The sequence below is a fragment of the Gallus gallus genome, chromosome 8, assembly GCF_016699485.2.
Source record: "Gallus gallus isolate bGalGal1 chromosome 8, bGalGal1.mat.broiler.GRCg7b, whole genome shotgun sequence".
Taxonomy (NCBI): Eukaryota; Metazoa; Chordata; class Aves; order Galliformes; family Phasianidae; genus Gallus; species Gallus gallus.
In genome coordinates, this window is record NC_052539.1 from 7,679,169 (window position 1) to 7,697,858 (window position 18,690).

The 18,690-nt window shown below is 43.6% G+C and overlaps 1 protein-coding gene across 3 annotated transcripts in view; it reads left to right on the forward strand.

Moving 5' to 3' along the window:
* Positions 1–18,690, forward strand: part of RGL1 (ral guanine nucleotide dissociation stimulator like 1) — a 66,817-nt gene that overhangs the window by 16,657 nt on the left and 31,470 nt on the right. For 2 of the 3 annotated variants that reach the window (XM_046944420.1, XM_040704576.2), the window contains exons 2-3: positions 9,344–9,395; positions 9,508–9,552. In XM_046944420.1, coding sequence (XP_046800376.1) covers positions 9,394–9,395; positions 9,508–9,552 — 47 coding nt within the window. In that variant the 5' untranslated portion in view covers positions 9,344–9,393. Of the gene's footprint in view, positions 1–9,343; positions 9,553–18,690 lie in introns of all 3 variants that reach the window. The other variant, NM_001031271.2, reaches the window with a different exon arrangement.

Genomic DNA, 18,690 nt, shown 5'->3' on the forward strand with positions numbered 1-18,690 from the left:
GTGGTATGTCACTGCATGATGTAGTCTGACTTCCAGCTTACGAAGCCTGATGTGTATAAAGTTCTTAATATTTGCATGCAAAAGGAGTCCTGGAAGGGATTAATATGTGCTTTTAAGTCAGTAATTTAACCTCAGCTGCCTAATTAAATTAAAAAAAGTAGGTTGTTACATGTGCACGTTTGTTTATGTGTATGTAAAGGTTGGAAGTTGACGTGGTCTTAGCCATTTAAACAACACTTCTGCAGTTGGACTCGGTGATCTTTGAAGGTCTCTTCCAACTGAGCTGTTCTACCCTACTTAAATACATTTCAGAGTTCATTTAGCTCCTCTGTGGGAAATGCCCGCTGGGAAATGAATATCACTATCACGTGCTATGACAATTATTTGACCTGCATACCAGTGTGTCATGTAGTTTGGCAGAAGCATGGCAAGTTTGTTTGGTTTTTTGTTTGTTTTTGTTTTTCTCCTTGTTTGCTGTGCCCTTTAAGTTGCTTGGGACTCTACAGAGTACTCTGTAATCACTCCATCCCAGTGCAAAATGTCTCTTCTGCTGAACACTTGAGTGTCTCAACCCAGTGCTCAGACCCAGACTTACTGTTGTTTAATGGCACTGACGGATCCCTCCAGAGACAATAAAATGAGTGAGGAAAGACTGGGGAGTTTTCATTTTGGTGAGTGACAATTTGTTCTCAAGTAGGTCTTCTGAAGAAGTGAGCTGGAGTCTGGCCTTTGAGCTGAATGTATGGACCTGTCACGTTTACAGCTGCTATTTCTAGCTTCCACCATCTGCTCATCGCAATAAAATGACGTTGGGTTGGTGGTCTTCTGCATCTCTGTTATGTGGTCTCTGTAGAAATGGCACTGCTTAGTTCTGCAGAGTGCTTGTCAGCTGTGAACTCGGGAGTACTTCACAGAGGAGGCCAGTTCTCATCTGCTCTTTCAGAGCTGGAAAAACAGAGGCACACAGCCGTCTTGCACGTGGCCAGACCATTGGCAGGTGTTAGCACAGCCCACTTTGCTGGAGTGCTCCCTTGAGATCACTGGGAGCATAGAGTCATTAAGGATAGAGAAGACCTCCAAAACCATCTAGTCCAACTGTCAATCCATCCCCACCATGCCCACTAAACCATGTCCCTCAGTGCCACATCTCTGCAGTTCTTGAGCACCTGCAGGGATGGTGACCCCACCACCTCCCTGGGCAGCCTGTGCCACTGCCTCACTGCTCTTTTGGAGAAGAAATTTTTGCTAATATCCAACTTGACCATCCCCCAGTGCAACTTGAGACCATCAGCTCTCATCCTGAAACGTCTCCCAGGAGGGACTCTTCTTACAAGGCTGTGGTCTGGGCATCCAAACTGCGTGCGCCTGCAGTTCGCAGATGTTCTGCTTTGCACAGCTACTCTGAAAAGAGTTGCATTTCTCCAAAGAGGTGGCCAGTGGCTCTGGCTCAGCTCTGTGGTGCCCGGCTAAGCACTTACTCAGCCTGATTTGTCTGAAGTTTTATAGATAGGGGTTACGTTAACGTCTGGGGTGGTTTATGGCAGAAACTTCCTGAGTGCAGTGTTTTCCAGCACTCATAACTGAGGCCTACATTCTGCGTGTACATACAGCACCTTTACCCCTTGGTACTTGCAAAGCGCAGTGTATTGTCATTATGAGCCGCTGTCAAGATTACTGGAAGCAGTTCTCAAGTCAAAGTCCAGTGTAATATTTGATCTGCCTGCCATCTTTAGTAGCACTTTCCTCTGCTCAACAGCTCTTCCTTTCTCCTTTGCACTTACTAGTATGTAGCTCAGCCTTGGCACCCACCAGCCTCCCAGACAGGCTGTAAGCGGCAAGTGTGGGGAGGGCATGGGAGGAATGAGACTAAGATGAGGTGCCAGCAGAACAGTAATTGCTGCTCACTGCTCCCGAGCACAGAGAGACTGCTCCAGCTGCCTGTGTCTCTCTCTTGTGATTCTTAAAAGCCATTCCTGTTTTTATACCTGCTTTTATTACTTCTGACAGTTTTATGCAAGGCTGAAGACTCTGTGAAGAGCTCTTTGCTCATGGAGACACTGTGTAACACATCTGAGTCTACACAGGTCAAAATATTTTGCAGAATGGGCTGAGTTTACTGCCAAAAAGGGCAGTAAAACCTATTTCCATGCCCTCATTCTGGTGCACTGTTCACTTAACCTTCTGTTGTTTCTAGTATTTATTTGCTGCTCAGTTTGGAGACTGGACATTTTAGTGTTCCTATGCACTGAAGCAAGGAGAATGCCAGGTTTTATAAAAGTTATTTTCCTCTAATATGGAAGGGATATAGAAAGATGCTTAATATGAGTTGGATTTGTTATTGGGCTATGAAAATATTTCTGTTAAGTGTCATTTGATGACAGATGTTTCTCTAACAGTATGAAATGCACATGACTGGGAGTACTACCTGACTTACCAGTTCCTTTTTCTTGGGTTCCTCTTTTAAATTAAGCATTTGCTAAACTTCAATGTCCAATCAAAGCCACCACAAGGAATATTTATACATCCCAACATATTATGAAAATAACATATCCATGGCATGCTAGTGAAGCACTACGTTGTGGCAAACTGCTGAACTGTGAAAAGTGTCCAAAGGAAAAGAAAGAGAGAAGGAAAGAAAGGAAGAAAGAGAGAAAGAGAGAGAGAGAGGGAGAGAAAGAGAAAAAGAAAGAAAGAAAAAGAACGAACGAACGAATGAAAGAACCAGGTTCAGTTAACTCAGTCAAGACATTTAGATAAGAGGGTGCGATGGCTTGTCTTGGTACTGCTGAAAGGCCCAGCAAGGTGGGAGAGTCAGCATGAGAAGGGCCTTTTTGTAGGTAGGAAGGAAAGAGAAGGTAAGTGTGCAAATCATGCATGATAACTGGAGATGAAGGCTGGGATCAAGGTGTTGGGACACTTTTGGTCTCTTTAAACAGGGTGTGTACTGTGTAGCGACCCTCTTGGAGGACGTGGTTCTGACTGAATGCCACACCTACATTCCTTTGCATGGCTATTTCTAAGAAGTATGCCAAATTTGAGAGGGAGAATTGATGTGTTCCCTTGGCTGAGATTTTTTTGCACTACTGTAAGAGTTGGACAACACCATTTTAATGTTGATCTCTTTGAAGATTCAACTGCTCTACACACTTGCTTAAACTCCTCTAGATGCACGCAGCAAGAGGTGATGTGTTAATTAGCCTTCTTTACTTTTGCTCTGATTCATTTAGAGGGAGTTCCACATCATTCACGATACCCGAATGAGTCCAAATTTGCATAACTTCAGAAGGTGTGAGAAATGCTGCTCAGCGCCTTGGTATGCTTCTTGTTTCTTATTTTCCCCCGAGTACCTGCAAGGTGCCTGAGTGAAAGGGTTCTAACTGAGCAACAGTGTTTGTGGAAGGCTTTTCTTTCTCTTACCTACGCCTTTTGTTACTGTTTGCTGGTTCTTCAGACAGATACGTGCCAGGCTGTGAGCTCTAAGGATACGAGAAAATGAGAATGCCTTTTGAACAATGATCATGGAATTAATTAGTCCTGGAAACTTTGGGTTGCTGCCAAGAAGAGTTATTTATGTGGTAAGAAAGGAAAGGAAAAGGGTGGAGCTTTGGAAATCCAGGAATACCCCTAGCTGTCGGATCACAGGAAAGAGCTCATAAAGTTACGTTGGCTTCTGAGTTTGGTGCAGTCAACACACAGTATTCTGATTTTCAGCAGCATCTGAAATGAGGAAATGGGAGTTAGCAAAGTGGAGAAAGCTCTGCAGAGAGCTGCCTGTTCATTTCATTTCCATCTGCACTGTACAATAAAAACAGCTGCTCCTGCAAAGGCAAGCGTCCACGCTGCCTGGAGCCTGCAGGCTGCAAGGAAATCTACTGCTGGCCACCCAAATCCTGCATTCCAGCCACGGTTTCCTAGAGTGGAAATTCTGCTTCAAATTCAGCCTTATCTCACGCGAACTATTTTCCAGGCTGACAGCTCTGCAGCATGGAGGACAAGGACAGAGAGGAGAGAGTGGTGGATGCGAGGCTCTTACGTACTGTCAGAGCTGCAGAGCTGACTGCAAGAGGAGGCATGGATGTGTGCACCCTAACAGCACTTGAAATGCCGTGTCTTCATCTGATGGGTTTAGACTGGTCGCTGGTCTCATTGATGTGCACTGCTCCGTGGTGTTGTTAGAGCAAAACATAACACTTTTCACTTATTTTTTTAAATGATGATGTGGCCTGGATGGGGGCAGTCAGCACAACGTGTGCACGTTTGAGTCAGTTCAGCATGACAGTCATCTGCTGGGGTTTTATCTGTCAGCACACACATGGGGTGGTCTCACTTCCTTTTAAGGGGAGCAGGCTCAGCTATAAGGGTCAGTATCACTTTAGTTGGAAACACCACGTCAAATGCATAATTAATATCTTTGAAGTTGTCATTAGCAATAATACCTAACTAAAGTGATAAGGAGTTCTATAGAGCATCGTGAGGTCTTCCTGCTGCTTATGTTCCGTGCTTTTTTATTAGCAGCATGATTTTCTGTTCTGGAATCCATTTCTGTTTTACCTGGTTTGATGCTTAAGGGTAGCAAATCAAGGGTGGAATTGCAAAAAGTGTTTTATTCCTCTTTTCAGAAGGCTAACGCTGATGGATATTAAGGCAAATGGCAAAAAGGGCCTTTTTTTTTAACCTAATGTATGAGCGACTGCAATTTGGGCAGCTTTAGCCCAGCGTAGAGTGTGTGTCCAGTGAGCTGATGAGAATAACTATAATGGAAAAGGCCACATCTGGAAAAGCTGTGAACTTCATACACAGTCAGAAGCTCTGAATGTCTGTTTACAAGGGTGGATAGTGATAGGACAAGGGGGAATGCTTTTAAACTGAGACAGGGGAGGCTTAGGTTGGATATTAGGAGGAAGTTTTTCACAGAGGGTGGTGTCACGCTGGAACAGGTTGCCCAAGGAGGCTGTGGATGCCCCATCCCTGGAGGCATTCAAGGCCAGGCTGGATGTGGCTCTGGGCAGCCTGGTCTGCTGGTTGGTGACCCTGCACATAGCAGGGGGTTGGAACTGCATGATCACTGTGGTCCTTTTCAACCCAGGCCATTCTATGATTCTGTGAAAAATCTGTCAAAATCAATAAAAGTGGGATTTATAGACGTGGTTGATTGTGTGCTCTTGAAAATCGTTTTGCAGGATTTCTAAATGAATAAATCTTTACTGAAGTGGTGATGTTTTACATGACTGAGTCCAAGGAGTATTTGATTTTCTTATTTTTCATCTAATTTGTATTTTTTAAGTATCTATTTCAGTCTGCTTAATGAATAGTGATTGCCTTGACTTCATTCCATCACTGTGACTTTCAGAATCTCAACAGATAATATTTGCATTGGAAAAACCTTCAGATTAGTGGTTCTGGGGTAAAGGAGTTTGTTTCCAATGGCAGTTTTGAAATCACGACTACCAGTGCCTCCTAGCAGCGGTCACCACGTGTCACTGTCAAAACTTGCCAAGAGTTTTAGGCGTATCTTTTAATAGTGGTAAGCGCTGTGCTCTTCTGAGCAGGCAGTCCACACAAAAGCAAACACGAGAACCCTTTCGCCTTTGGGCAGCCTGGTTATGTCAGTGAGGAGATGTCCTCTTGATTAGATCCAGACAGAGCAGTTTCCTGTTAGCATGCGAGTGCAGCCCGCAGTGTCCTGCTCTGAGAGCCTGGCCCTGAGCTCCTCTGCCAAGTCCTTTCCTCTTCAGCTTACAGGCAGGATTGCTAAAATAATACACACACAAACAATCCCTAAAAGGCTCTTAAAATGATTTCTAGCAGTTTAATGTCTTGCAGACAAACTTAGCCTTAGATTTTCGAAGTTTTGATTTTTATTGTTGTGCTTTCAAACGTTCTCCCAGGGTCGTGTATTGGGGAAGTTGCAGTTTTGCAATGACAGGAAAATTTTGTGCACGCATCAGTCTGCGGAACACATTCTGCCCTTGTTTGGCACACACATCAGTGAGTGCAAGAAGGCTTTTTTACGTGCTGAGGAGAACAGCCTTCCTTCAGCTATCATGCAGTGGGGGAATGTGCTGGGTAGAAAATGAATGGTTAAAGGCAGCAATGCACAGACCTTCTGTGTTTGAAAGTGGTTGTATTCTGTAACCAGTAATTTCCAAAAGTACAGTTTAATCAGCAGATGAAAGGTCAACGGTATTCTTTTTCCAAGCAAGTTTTACTTAGGGTAAATTTGGATGGGGTTATATAGCAATAGTAACAGAACTGCAAGTTCTCAGTAGTTGAGCTTTGGTGTTGTCTCAGCCCTCCCCTGCAGGGCTGCATTGCTGTAGCTGTGGGTTCTGGTGCAGCAGTGCTGTGTGTTGCCTCTTCTATATACAAAACACATGAATCAGTTGGTGACACGAGACCACGTTAACAGTCTGCAACTGCATGGTCTGTTTGAACAGATGTAGACCTGCAGTGCTTCTGGGAATCGTCTCTCTCCTTGAAGCAGAGCTCTTTTCCCTGTGTTGGTCCATGTGTTTCTGCAGCCGTGGGGCAGCAAGGTTGGGCAACTTGTCTGGGTTACATCTCAGCCCACCAAGTGCAGGCTGTGTTCTGGCTGGGCCCCTTTTGCGCTCCAGTTCATCACACGGCTGCATGACAAACTGCTTAGGAGCAGGGCAGCGTGTGAGCAGAAAAGGGTCTCTGGAATGGCTTCTTGCATTCGCTTAAACTCAAGGTGAAATGGTGCCATTTTCCTGCTGAGTTGTGGCTGCAGATTTCCTGGGCTCTCTGCCTGTGGTCTGAGCCATTGGTCTTTGCAGTCTGTTGAGAGGTCCCTGTGCCTTGATCCTGCACGATGCTCCTGGTTCCTCCAGTGCTCCTACAGACAGGGAGGCACTTGGCTACCAAAACCATCGCTGGGACCGTTTCTTGCTATGAAGTCCAAACGTTGGGAGTACTGCTAGAAATGAACAATTAGCCATGCTAGTGAGGATGCTGGAGTTACTAGTCCCATTTTTTCATCCTCCTCTCAACTCTGTTTTAGCAGGCTGGATTTTAATGTTCTACCAAGCATCTGTTGGGCCTTGTATCCTGGGAAATGGGATGTCCTCATCCTAAAGCAGCTGAGCTGTGCACTCAGTAAGGACATCTATATTGCCCAAGAGAGGAAGGGATATCTATTATGAATAATTGAAAAGCAGTGGTAGGTAGTGCTATAAATATGAAATGGACGGGCTGTCTGTTCCTGATTACTTCGTGAATAGCTTATTTTCTTCTTCTTTGTATTTTGCCAGTATGCAAAGCCAAAGTCTGTAATGCCTGTGAGGTTACTGCCGTGGCATCTTCAAGTCCTTGAGTCTAGGTGCTGTGCTGATATTTGGAATAGAACGAGCCTCGTTGCTTTGAACTTAGACCTCACTGGACAATTTCTGGAGCAAAACCTCTGGTCAAAATGTCCGTGTGTCTGAACTTCACATGCAGTCCAGGATGTGATTCTTCAGGGTGTACTTGAGTTGTGTTGTCAAGCAGTCATGGAGAAACACAAAATATGCCTTGATTTGTTACTTAGAGGAGTCTCTCAGTCTGGTGTTGCTCGTCCTACATGCTGGTGACTTCAACATTCAAAACCCAGAAGGGCTGCTAAATTGCAAAATATTACTGTAAGGCTTCCCTGAGAAACACGGCCTAATGAAACACCATTATTGTCTGTATCAGGATACAGCAGGGCTGTTACCCAGGAAGGGAAGGCTGTGGTTCAGAAGAGCATCATCACAGCAGTCCCAGCTGAAAGCTTGCTGTGAGTGTGCATGTGAGGAGGAAATCAGCAGTACAATACTGCTGCTCTGCAAATGGCTTTATTCTGAGACTACAGGAGAAATGGTGATGCAAAGTCTAAGCTAGGCTGTTGTGTGCTCTTGTTCAGTTTATTTCCTGTGGTATTTTGCTGCTGATGCATTCAGTCCAACCTAAACAGATTAAAGAATTGGTTTTCAGTCTTGAACTATTTCCCGGTGGCCTGATTTTCTTCCTTTGTGTAAACCCATTAATCCCAGATACTCACAAAACCCGCTTTAAACAATATATTCTGATCTCATTGAATGTGAGTGAAAGTGACTCCATACATTGAAAGGACATTTCAGCCATTCAGATGGCTTTCCAGGAGTTTATTTACTCATAGATAAATCCAGATGTCCAGGGATTTTTGACAGGGTCTGTATTTTTACTCGTGGTTGCAAACAGTTGGATGAGGTGAGTCCATCTCTTTTTCTCTCAAGAGAAATGGCTCTTTTGTTTCTGCCATTCTATTGGTGGTGGTACAGGGTGACTGCAGTAATTAGACAGTGGCTGTTTAAAAAATAACCCCTCCCACTCAAAAAAACAAAGCATCAAAGCTGAGATTTGTTGCCAAATACTGCACCAAACAAAAACTCTTAAGAGTGAACTGAAGAGTTATAATGGCACGTCTGCTAGGAGAACTGACACCTTCCTTCCTTGCCCAAGTATCATGAAATGCTTCTTGTCCAAATGTGCTTTTGACCTTAGGTTGTGTGTCAGCCCAAAGCTGGTACTTCCAGCACAGGAGCCATAAATTCTGACACTAAAGCTGTGACCTCACTGCAGCCTTCCAGTACCTAAAGGGAGCCTACAAACAGGAGGGGAGTCAACTCTTTACAGGGGTAGATAATGGTAGGGCAAGGGGAAGTGGTTTTAAGTTGAAGGAGGGAAGATTTAGGTTGGATGTCAGGGGGAAGTTCTTTACTATGAGGGTGGTGAGGTGCTGGAACAGCTGCCTGGAGAGGTGATGGATGCTCCATCCATCCCTGGAGGTGTTCAAGGCCAGATTGGATGGTGCCCTGGGCAGCCTGGTCTGGTATTAAATGTGGAGGTTGGTAGCCCTGCCTGTGGCGGGGGATTGGAGATTCATGATCCTTGGGGTCTCTTCCAACCTGAGCTGTTCTGTGATATGATATGATCAGTTTTAGTGTTCATTCAGAAGTTAAGTGGGACTGAATCACCGCTATTGTTTCCTGTAGCAATGTTATTATTCCCTTTGTGGGATAATGAACTTTCTTTTAGATTATAATATGTAGCAGTGCCACAAGGTACACTGATAGCAGTCAGAGTGTAAAGTACTTTGTGGAACGTGTCAGGAAATAAAGATAAACTTACTGAATAACCGCCATTCTTGATAGAGCTCTTGGTGTTTGGAGAGCCAAAATGGACACTGTAGTTCAGTAACTAAAGATGGGCTCCCACGTAACTGCTCCTGTGAAAAGATGAGATTTAATCTTTACAGCGTGACAGCTGTGTGAAGGATCTGGCTTTTGCCTGATTTTTGTGTTCTGTTTTTGTTTTCACTTTGTAGGTTGAAGGGGACCAGTTACCTCCGGGACATACTGTCAGCCAGTATGAAACATGTAAGATCAGGACAATAAAGGCTGGAACTTTGGAGAAACTTGTGGAGAACCTTCTGACAGCTTTTGGGGATAATGATTTTACCTACATCAGTATCTTTCTCTCAACATACAGGGGCTTTGCTTCTACTAAGGAAGTACTGGAGCTTCTCCTTGACAGGTAAGAGCCAGTGGACGGTGGGAACTGAGCTGTCATTTACATGGCAGGGAGGCATTGTCAGCAGTTGTTTCCATTGCTGTCAGTGGATGTGGACTTAATAACCCAATGGACAGGTGTCAAGAATACAGCAAAATTCGGAATGTCAGTGTAAATACAGAATGTATAAATACATGCTGCTCACATTCGCATTCTCATTAAAGCATGGTCACCATGTGGGGAAAATACGCAGTGTCTGCCAGCGAAGGAATCAAAATGGGTCTAGCACAAGGAAATTAATCTAGCTTGTCCCTCCCCCCCCCAAAAAAAAACAGATTGAGAGGGCTGCAAAGTCGCACCTAGCCTAGATTCCTGTATTCCACCAGGGAATTTAATTTTCAGACCTAAGTCTCCTGTTTGGGGTAATTGATATGAAACAGGGATTATGCAGACATACCCCAAACCATGTCTACTTCTATTCACATCAACACACTGGGCAGCACAAGAACCCCTAGATATACAAATAGCCCCTAGATACACAAATGGGCAAGGTCAGAGGTGGAAGTGTCATATTTATTTCATTTTCAAAAGGAAGTAATGTACAAAAGCAGCTATTCAGGCATGTAGTAATTAGAGAGCTAGTGTAAGAACTCCTAGGTCTTGATTTTGGCTCTCCCACTAGGTAGATAAGGAACAAGTTGCAGATAAGTTATCTGTGCTATTCTTTTATATCTGAAAAGGGGTATGATACTACTTGCTTTGCAGGAATGTTATGTGCTTAATTAACAGTGGTGTTGAAATGCCCAGCTGCCAAGCCTGCTGGTAGCTCAAGAGTAGTAACTTACAGACAGTAAGAAGTCAGATCTGGAAAGAGAAGCCATCATGGTGAGCAGGCTGTGCAGTTAGATTTCCTACAGTGACCTTTACATCTCGGTCCATACACATTCTGACATAATTTAGACATAAGGAAAAAAAGAGCAATGGTGCATATATGTAGGAATGTAAAAATGCAGAGGAATTCCTTCTCAGGAATGAGTAATTCTTCCTTTACATGCAGGTTTTTTATTCTGCATTTTGGATGTAAATGCCTTTTGAGGAATACCTTGTGAAAGACACCAAATTTGTCTGGATTCTATTGAATTTAAAACAGAGCTGGCTGGGAAAATGGCAGTGTGATGTGAGAATCTCTTGCTCTCTAAGCACATGAGCTGCCCAGGAGCCACACATCTATAGGATAACCCAATAGTTGTATGCATGTACACTCTCATTTCCAGCCAGTAATGCTTCCTATATAATTAAATTGAATTATTTTTGTAAAGATAGACTTTAGCAGAAGAAACTCTTTTTATTAAAAAAGAGTTGGGTTGGTTAAAATAATACCCTTTGCAATGATGTGTTACCCAAAATGGCTGTTTAAATTCTGTTCTCCTAACAGTGCAGTTCTTGTTGCTCTGTGATGGAGCCAGACTGCTCTTTTAGGGTTTTCTATTGATTGACGTGCGCCTAGGGAAACTGTCTTTGTGTAATCAATGAGAACTTGAAGATGGCTTTATATAATGTGGATTAGTCATTCCAGAGTGGCTCCAAACCGGATGATACACACTTATCTTTTAAATTAAAGGTGCTTGTATAAAGCTCAGGTAACTTATTTTGCCTTAAAAGTGTGTTCACATACCCAGTTTAAATGCCCGGAAAACATCTTTGTGTGTTTGCCATCCAGTTTAACAGAGTTTAGACTTTTAGTAGTTTCCATTCTTATATCTTTGTTAGTGAGGTGTTTTGGTAATAGAAACAAATTTCCCACCTGAGACCATGACCTCATTTTAGGACTCACTATACAAACATGCCTGAAAGTATTTGCAGCAGCTCCCACCCTAAAGCCCCTCTTCTGTCAAGAGATCCTAAAGATAGAATGAGAGGAGCAGGGCTGCTAGCAGATATTAGGAGTGCACTGAGGCACAGAGAGAATAAGGGTTCTGCTTCACCTAACGGTTTTGGAGTTGGATCTGTTTTTGTGTGTCCACATCTGGTTGTTATTTGCTGTGCTCAGGAGATAGAAGACTACTATGCAAAGAGCAATTCATATGTTGTGCTTATTTAATTTGCATAAATTATACAAGATCCCATGTATCTGACAAGCAAGTCTAGAATCTACTACCAAAACCTGTTAAGGTGGATGACCAGCAAAGTGATGGTTTTGGAGAAAGGTTCTTGTTCCTGGGAGGCTGTCTGTGTCCTTAATGGAGGGCTGGTTTGTTGGGCACTCTGCGCAGAGCCCCCATGTAGGACTAGGAGAGGGCTCCTGAAGTGCAGGGCTCTGCAGAGAACTGATTGTGCGTAGCACTGCAATACCAAAAGAATTAAATAATGGCCCTGGAATTGAGGATTGAAGAATGATAAACTTGGGGTTTGTGCCAGAGGGGTAATCCACTGAAACAACAGGCCATCTTACAGTCAATTAGCCTGGTTATGGTTTGGATTGTTTTGTGGTGTTTCATCACGAGCCATTAAAATGTTCAAACTCTGCAAGGCTGCGCTGCTGTAAGGATGATGAAAAAGCCTTTGGGAGTCTTGCTTTTGCACTGACGTTAGCAGAGTCCTCTAGATAAATGGTTCTGCTTTCTTCCTGTATTCTCCCCTAGCGAAAATGATCACAGCAAGCTAAAAATAGGAATGCACAAAATTAGTAAAACACCAAAGTCATAAATTCAGATACTCAAAAATCAGGAATTTGAGCAAGGAAAGAAGTCAAGATCACGATCAAGTTCAAACTAAAGCATTGCGTGCTTTAGTTTCTACTTCTGTATAGGCTTTTAACATAGGCATTAATGATAGGATTTTAAAAGCAGCCTGAAGAAAGTAATTACTCATTCTCTGAGAATCACTGGTCTTGAGACACCTATACTCTTCAGGCTCCTATGAAAATGTGGCAGCGGTAGCTGTAAATTGTATTGTTGATGCAATTTAGCTCAGTTAGCTCTGCAATTAAGTTCTTAATATTTTCATATCTGGGAATTACATCTGTACCATCACAATTAGATTGCAGCACAAAAGTAGTGGCAAGTCTAACTTAAGAGTCTTTCTTATATTTTCTCAGGCATGTATCAGGGGAGCAAGTGAGAACACTGATGAGAAAAGAAATTGAGCAGAAAGGGCTAACTTCTTAGCTTTGAAATCTGTGCATGGCTGTTTCGTAATGGGTTTCATTTGAGTCTTCAAGCAGATAAGCAGGAGTCTTCTAAAGAGGCCCTTGTTCACAGCTTTGTTGGCTGCTGATTGAAAGGAAAGATCTTGGCCCAATCTTGTTGCTGCTATATGTCCTCATGGGCTGTGTCTGAAGAGTTTGTGTCCCAGTGGAGCTTTTGGTAACATGCTGGCATGGCAGCAGCTCTGCCTTAAGGAAGGGAGAACAGGGGAGGTTCAGATGCTGCAGGTCTGCTGCAAACAAGTAGGCCACGTGGTATTTATAGCAACGTCTCAGATAAGTTTGGCACTCAGGTGAGTGCCCTTCTCCTCCAGTGCAACTTAAAAGAGGTGAAAATGTCAGAAGATGGCAAGAAAACACAGGGGACAGAGCAGAACTTACTTTCCTGAGCCAAGTTCAGGTCTCTAGCTTACATACCTTTTGGAGCGAGCAGTAACGTAGTCTACAGAGGAAGGGCACGTAGGCTGCTTGACCTTGTCAATGTTATCCCCAGCTTTTTATAACAAATGGTAGAATCCTCAGGAAATCCTAGGAGGTCACCACTTCCTTCCCCTCTCACATATCTCAGGGGTGTAGTGTTTAAGAGGCAATGGATGTTTCTCTTGGCTTTTCAGACATCGTGGTTAATCTAGAAGTGTATGGATTGGGACAAAATATAGATTAAATTTAAGCTATGAAGGTTAGAATGATTTACATCATGTGTGGAGTATGAACTTGTGAAGAAAAGCAGATGTTGTAAGGACAAATACATAGAAATGGATAGTAATTGAATTTAACTAACTCAGTTTTCACCTTTACTGCAGAATAGGTAGCTAAGAGTCTACGTTTTTCATATTTATTGTTAGCAATATTTCTGAATAACAGCACAGGGATGAAGGTGGTGTTAGTGCATAATCTGTGTTCTACAGCTATTGTTTTTATTTCCCAGTTGAGTAAAAAAGAATGTGAAAAAGGCTCTCAGAAAAAGCATTAGTTGTCAATTCCAGCTTCATGTGGAGAGCTTGAGCGCTGTTTCTCCTTCTTGGTGGTAGAGTAAGACTGTAGAGTAAGGGAACAATCATGGCTGGCAGTGCTGAGTCTTTATTTATAGGTGTAAGGAAGAACAGTGATGTGGCCAGATCCAAAAAGGCCCTTCCATCTTTCTGCGGGGGAGCAGCTCCATGACACGGGGTCAGAGGAACTGCACCTGCATTACCTGCTCATGGGACACACTATATGTGGGAACATACACATTGGCAAACTTGCCCAGAAATGTAGGTCAGCCCCATGAGTGTGTGAGGCTCTGCAGCCATCGGGGCCTGGAGGGGGCCTTCATTTCCTGCCTGGCCGTGGAGGAGTTGGTCGTTTTGTCCCTGTGGAGTGGTGGGATGAGCTATAGGGACATCCACATTGCTTACACTGCCTTTGCTCCTCTTCACACGACATAGGAGTGCAGGAGGAAGTCCTCCCAAAGCCACACACACATGGCTTCAGTTATTTCACAGCAGGAATCTCATGGTTGCACAGCACTTGTACTTGCGGTGTCTCGAGCTCCCACATCCTGTACTGGTATTGTCATCACAGAAATGCACTAACAGGCTGGGCAAAGAGAAACATTCCTGAAGGCGATGCATCCAGTGCAGTGACTATCAAACAAGACGTGTGAAAAGGTTTAAGTCTGCTAAAGTAAAATTCAGATTATTTTTAAGACAGATGCAGTTCCCTCTGTATCACCCAGGAGGTACTTGCTGGATTTTTACAACTGTGCTGCTTGTAATGGACTGCTAATTGTGCTCTTTGATAATTCCTGCCTTTAATATAGTCAGTGATGTGCTATTTGCTCTCTGAGTAAACTAACATTTCTTGCAGACTTTTTTACTTCTCTGCACCATGACTTCAAATTAAATCTACGCTTTCTGTTAAATCTAAAACTGGAGCCCTATTCATTATTTTGGCTGTATTTGGTCTATAAAGATTTTCTCTTATCATAGACCAGAAGTCAAACCAAACAAAATATTGAGTGTAGGCCAGTATGTTGAGAAGTGAGAGGGATGCCTTGTGCTTGCAAAGCTGGTTAAGAGTAATTGGACGTCCACGTCCCTTTAGTATGCATGGAAGTTTGGCATCTAAATGCACTAGGCAGCTTTGAAAACCTGCCAAGTCTTTAACACTGTGCATCCTGATATTGCCTCTTTGTAAGTCTCTTGTCAGCAGTTGGATGTGGAAATGCTGGATGGAAGACTGTGGAAAGAAGGAAAGGGGCAGAGCCAAGAGCAGACGAGCTCCTCCTGCCCCCCCAGGCACAGCACTGCAGGCGGAGTGCCCTCACTGAAGCCTTCAGCATCCCCTGCTGCTGCGTGTGCTGTGGCATTAAGCACTCCCAAGCATGATGGAAGCCAAAGATATTTAGCTGTCCAGAGGAGAGCAGGCATAAGCCAAGTTCCTCTCTGATGTATTTTACTTTGTCATGGTAATTGTGTTCCTTGCAGCGGTGCTTAAAAGCGGGGCCGTGCTGTGTTTGCGCAGTAGCATATAAAGTAGCAACCGGTCCCTATCTGAAGAAGTATACAGAGAAGGAGAGCTCGAGCTGGGTAAGCCCAGCAGTGTGATGATGGCACATTACAAGTTAGTTTTACATTTCCAGTTCATTTCTTTTTCTGGAGGCTGGCTTGTTAGGAGGGCAGATGGAGAGGAAAATGGAGATTGAGAGGAGAGACGGGGGGGGGTGAGCTCAAGAAGAGCCTGGCTGGATAGAGCAGAATAAGGAAGCAAGTATAAACAGAAGGCTTTGCACAAGCTGGGGAGAGTCCTGAGGCCGTTCTGAGCAAACAGGGCAAAAACCTATCAGTCAGGACTGCGTGAAGAAGATAAATCTCCCAAAGAATCTGCTTTTGCCATTTTTGTTCTCTGGAATCTGAGTGGTTTCCTTCCAGGTTTTGCACCCTGGTTACAGTTTGGGTGAGCCTACGATTGTGTGCTGTTTTCTGTTGGGCTTTGTGTCACTTCTGCATGCTTCTCCCAAGGGGGGATGGCCTGGGCAGCAAACCTTTCCATCCCTTCCCCCAGTACCACTGTCTCTGTCTGCTCCTGGAGCTTTCTCCCTCACCAGGCACGTTCAGCTCACATCCATGGTGTTTTAGGAAGCACAGAGGAGTGGATCTTTTGGTAGCAGAGCTGTGCATTTTAGGACAGTAGCTCTATATGGCATCAAGTTCACTGTTGCTGCTGTAGTGTTTATCTTCCCTGTGTTGTTTTCCTGTATACCACTCAGCTAAAGAATTGACTTTGTTTCCATTATTCTGTGTGTATAATTCCAAACGCCTCACAATTCTTGCTGAATATCTGTGCTTCCAGTTATTTTCTGCTTGCTTTGATGCTTCCAAGCATTATTTAGGGCTTTGGCACTTCTGCGGAGAACCACCTTTCCTTATTATTTCCTAATCATTCAAAGAGGATTCTCCTTCCTCTTCTTCCCTTCCCTTCTGAGCAGAGATGCAGGATTGCATTTTCTACTCTGTTTCTCAGTATTTAAATGTTCAGTGCTACAGGTTACATTCCGGTCTCATTTGCTTTGTCAGTTCTTTTGAGCTAAGTCTATAACTTTCCAAACACCAAGCAAGGCTGAAAAGTTCTGTGGGCTACAGGATCCTTTTGTTTCTCGTGTCTCTTTTTGTATGCAAAGCATTCATACAAGGCTGCGTAGTGAATGGCTCTTTGTCCAGGAGCTGGTGAGAACAGAGCGGTAGAAGTCTGCAGAAACACTGTTCTTTACATCAGATGTATCATTAACTCCTCCTAACCCGTATTTAATGGCCTGTTGTTCATGCAGAGCTCTTTTTTTGTTGAGAGATAGGCAGAGATTTACATTTGGCAGTATGACAGAATGTTACACACGTGCCAGGTTTTGTACTGAGAATTGCCTGCTTTCTATTACTGAGTTATAGATTCATATTATAAAAATCAGCATGGGTACCTCTAGTGGGATTTACATGCAAGTGCCCAATGTTCTCCGAATATGTATTTTATATTTCACACACTGCTAGGGCAGTGATGCCACGAGTCATCTCAACACATTTTGCTTGGAGAACTAATGAGGAGCTTTGAAAAATGAATATAAAAATGTGATTATTATTCAGGAGCTGCAGCTTTCTTTGCTCAGTAGGGGAAAATTGTCTTTTGTACTGACTAAGTCGTATTTTAGTCACTTTACCTAGCAGATGGTGATGGAGAGTGAAATCCTCTCCATTTATCAGCGGGCCAAGAGCATACGATACACACTGCATCAGCAGCACAGGGGGTTGAAACTTGATGATCATTGTGGTCCCTTTGAACCCACGCCATTCTATGATTCTATGCTTGTTCTCTCAATGTCTGCTCCCTCTCAGCAACCGTCTCCTTTCGCTGTTCATGTATTGGAACCCAGTGTTCCGATATTTGGAAGTGCAGACATTGAAACCAATAGAGTTCAACCTATTTTGAACTTGGATTTGGATTTAACACCTATTTGGATTTAACCTCAGCTTAGCAACGTGATGGGCTTCGTGTTGTGGCAGTGTTGTTTGGAAGCCACTCTGATTTATTTCATCCTTGCAGGAAGGCAATGGGAAGTACCTCAAGTGGTTAACTGCACTCACTTTGAATTGGAAAGGGTATGACTGATACCTTAGAGAAGCCAGGTGGGATTAAGTGCTCTATTGCATGGTTGGAAATAAAGAATCTATTCAATTTTACAGCTTCAGTTGAGCTGATCTCAATAAAAGGATCACAGGTAGAGTGTGAAATTGCTTGAGAGAGTATAGGAGAAAGCAGAGAGGCTACTGATGCACCGAAAAATTTCAGAACAAGATTGACAGCAAAGTAGTGATTCCACTGTGAATGCTCCTGCTGTGATTCATTGTGACCCTGGGGAGACCAAGGTGTCATGCAGCGTGATCCAAAGTTCTTACCCCAGCATCAGTTTAGCTAAGCATGTTTTTCTTTAGATGCTTGCACTTGCTCTGTGAAATCACAGTGGAGAAATGGGTTATCCTGTATGAACCTCCAGGCCCAGAACCTTTTCAATTTTTACAAGTCCTTACAGCATACTTTCATAGGTCTGCAGTCCTGTAGGACCAACAGGATTGTTTGGGTATAACTGAGAAGAATTTGGGCCCTTCAAAATATAAGTTTTCAAGTGCTTATGTGTGTGTTAAGCCTTTTTTCAATGGGCAGACAAAATGCTGAGATTTCTGAAGTCTTCACCACTGGTCTTGTGTTGAATGAGGGACAGCGTGTTGGTCACAGTAAGATACTGGGATCAAGCAGTCATATTTTGCTCTCAGCTTTGCAACAGATAAGTGGAAACAACTTGAGCAAATCATTTTTGTTGTGTCTACGTGCAGCTGGAGATGCAGGACCCAGTTTTAAACGAGCCATTGTTGCAGATAACACAAGTGGTCCCACTGTGGTACTCTCAAGGTTAAGGAAGCCCAAACTGACCTCCTTACAGCTGCAGCCCCACTGCTGCTATCCTAGCAGTTTGCCTTCATTAGTTTGGGTTTACTTTGTAATGCGCTGGAATGAGCAATGCATTAAAACCACTGATCTTTCTGTGCCTCAGCTTCCCATCTGTATTGAACAGTCCAACGTTAAACCCTTGTTGTCATACTGTTGAAACTGCAATGTATTGTGAAGTTTTGAGACTGAGAGCCATGATAGGGCAGAATATGAACATGAGGATGGTGGACAGTGGTGCAAAAACACATTATTTACAACCTGCTGGTGAGAAGGAGCTTGAATTAAACTGTGCTGGTTCACTTTCTGCACAGATCTGGAGTTCTTGCGTACGAAACCTTAGACTGATACTTCAGAAGAGCACAAAGCTACCACCTCGTATTTCTAACCTTTGGAGGTTATGGATGAATGTTGCAGTTATGCCATGACCCTACCCTACACAAACTGACAACCTACGCTATTTTCTTTGATATTACTAGAATGTT